Source organism: Penaeus monodon, chromosome 28 (genome assembly GCF_015228065.2).
Source record: "Penaeus monodon isolate SGIC_2016 chromosome 28, NSTDA_Pmon_1, whole genome shotgun sequence".
NCBI classification, from domain to species: domain Eukaryota; kingdom Metazoa; phylum Arthropoda; class Malacostraca; order Decapoda; family Penaeidae; genus Penaeus; species Penaeus monodon.
The window spans coordinates 13,645,392-13,646,235 of NC_051413.1; the positions used below are offsets into that span (position 1 = coordinate 13,645,392).

The 844-nt window shown below is 52.1% G+C and overlaps 1 protein-coding gene across 1 annotated transcript in view; it reads left to right on the forward strand.

Annotated features, from left to right (window-relative positions):
• Positions 1–43: 43 nt before the first annotated feature.
• The window catches only part of LOC119591045 (loricrin-like), a 1,103-nt gene continuing 302 nt past the window's right edge, over positions 44–844 (forward strand). Inside the window, exons 1-2 of the mRNA XM_037939772.1 lie at positions 44–64; positions 283–837. Of these exons, the coding sequence (XP_037795700.1) occupies positions 44–64; positions 283–837 (576 nt within the window). The remainder of the gene's footprint in view (positions 65–282; positions 838–844) is intronic.

Sequence of the window (844 nt, forward strand, 5' to 3'; positions counted from 1 at the left end):
GGTTCGGTGAAATTTTCACCCGCACAAAACTTCAAACAGAAAAATGGCGCTTCTGCGTATGTTAGTGAGTATGCATATCCGCAGATAACAGTGACCACTGACATCTAAAAACGATGTTACTTGACCTTAAAACGAAAATCATGGTGTATATAAAATCAGCTGAGTGAATATTGATTTCAATTCTTGCTAAAATGTTCATGTTTAATATGTCATGCATACATACAGGTAAAAAAGTGTTCTCATATTACGGAACAAGTAATGCAAGATACCTGTTTCTTTCAGAGACGGAGTGTGTTGGTGGTGTTGGGCTTGCTCGTCGGTTCGGCCTACAGCAGTTGCCTCGGCGGAGGCTGTGGTGGAGGATCCTCTGGTGGCATCAGCCGCTCCTACGGAGGACCAACCAATAGCTTCGGAGGTTCCGGAGGAGGAGGCGGATCCTTCGGAGGAGGATCCTTCGGGGGAGGATCCTTCGGCGGCGGATCCTTCGGTGGAGGAACCTTCGGAGGCGGATCTTTCGGGGGAGGATCCTCTGGAGGCAGATCCTTCGGGGGAGTATCATTTGGAGGCGGTTCTACAGGTGGCGGTGGAGGAGGAATAAGTACCAGTTATGGAGGACCGACCAATAACTTCGGTGGAGGAAGAGGTGGCGGTGGGTCCTTTGGGGGAGGTGGATCCTTCGGAGGAGGATCTTTCGGAGGTGGTGGCGGATCCTTCGGTGACGGGTCCTCAGGAGGAGTAAGTACAAGTTACAGCGGACCAAGGAATAGCTTCGGAGGAGGTGGCGGTGGATCTTCGGAGGGGGCAGAGGGTCCTCCGCCAGAGGATCCTTCGGAGGAGGTTCGTT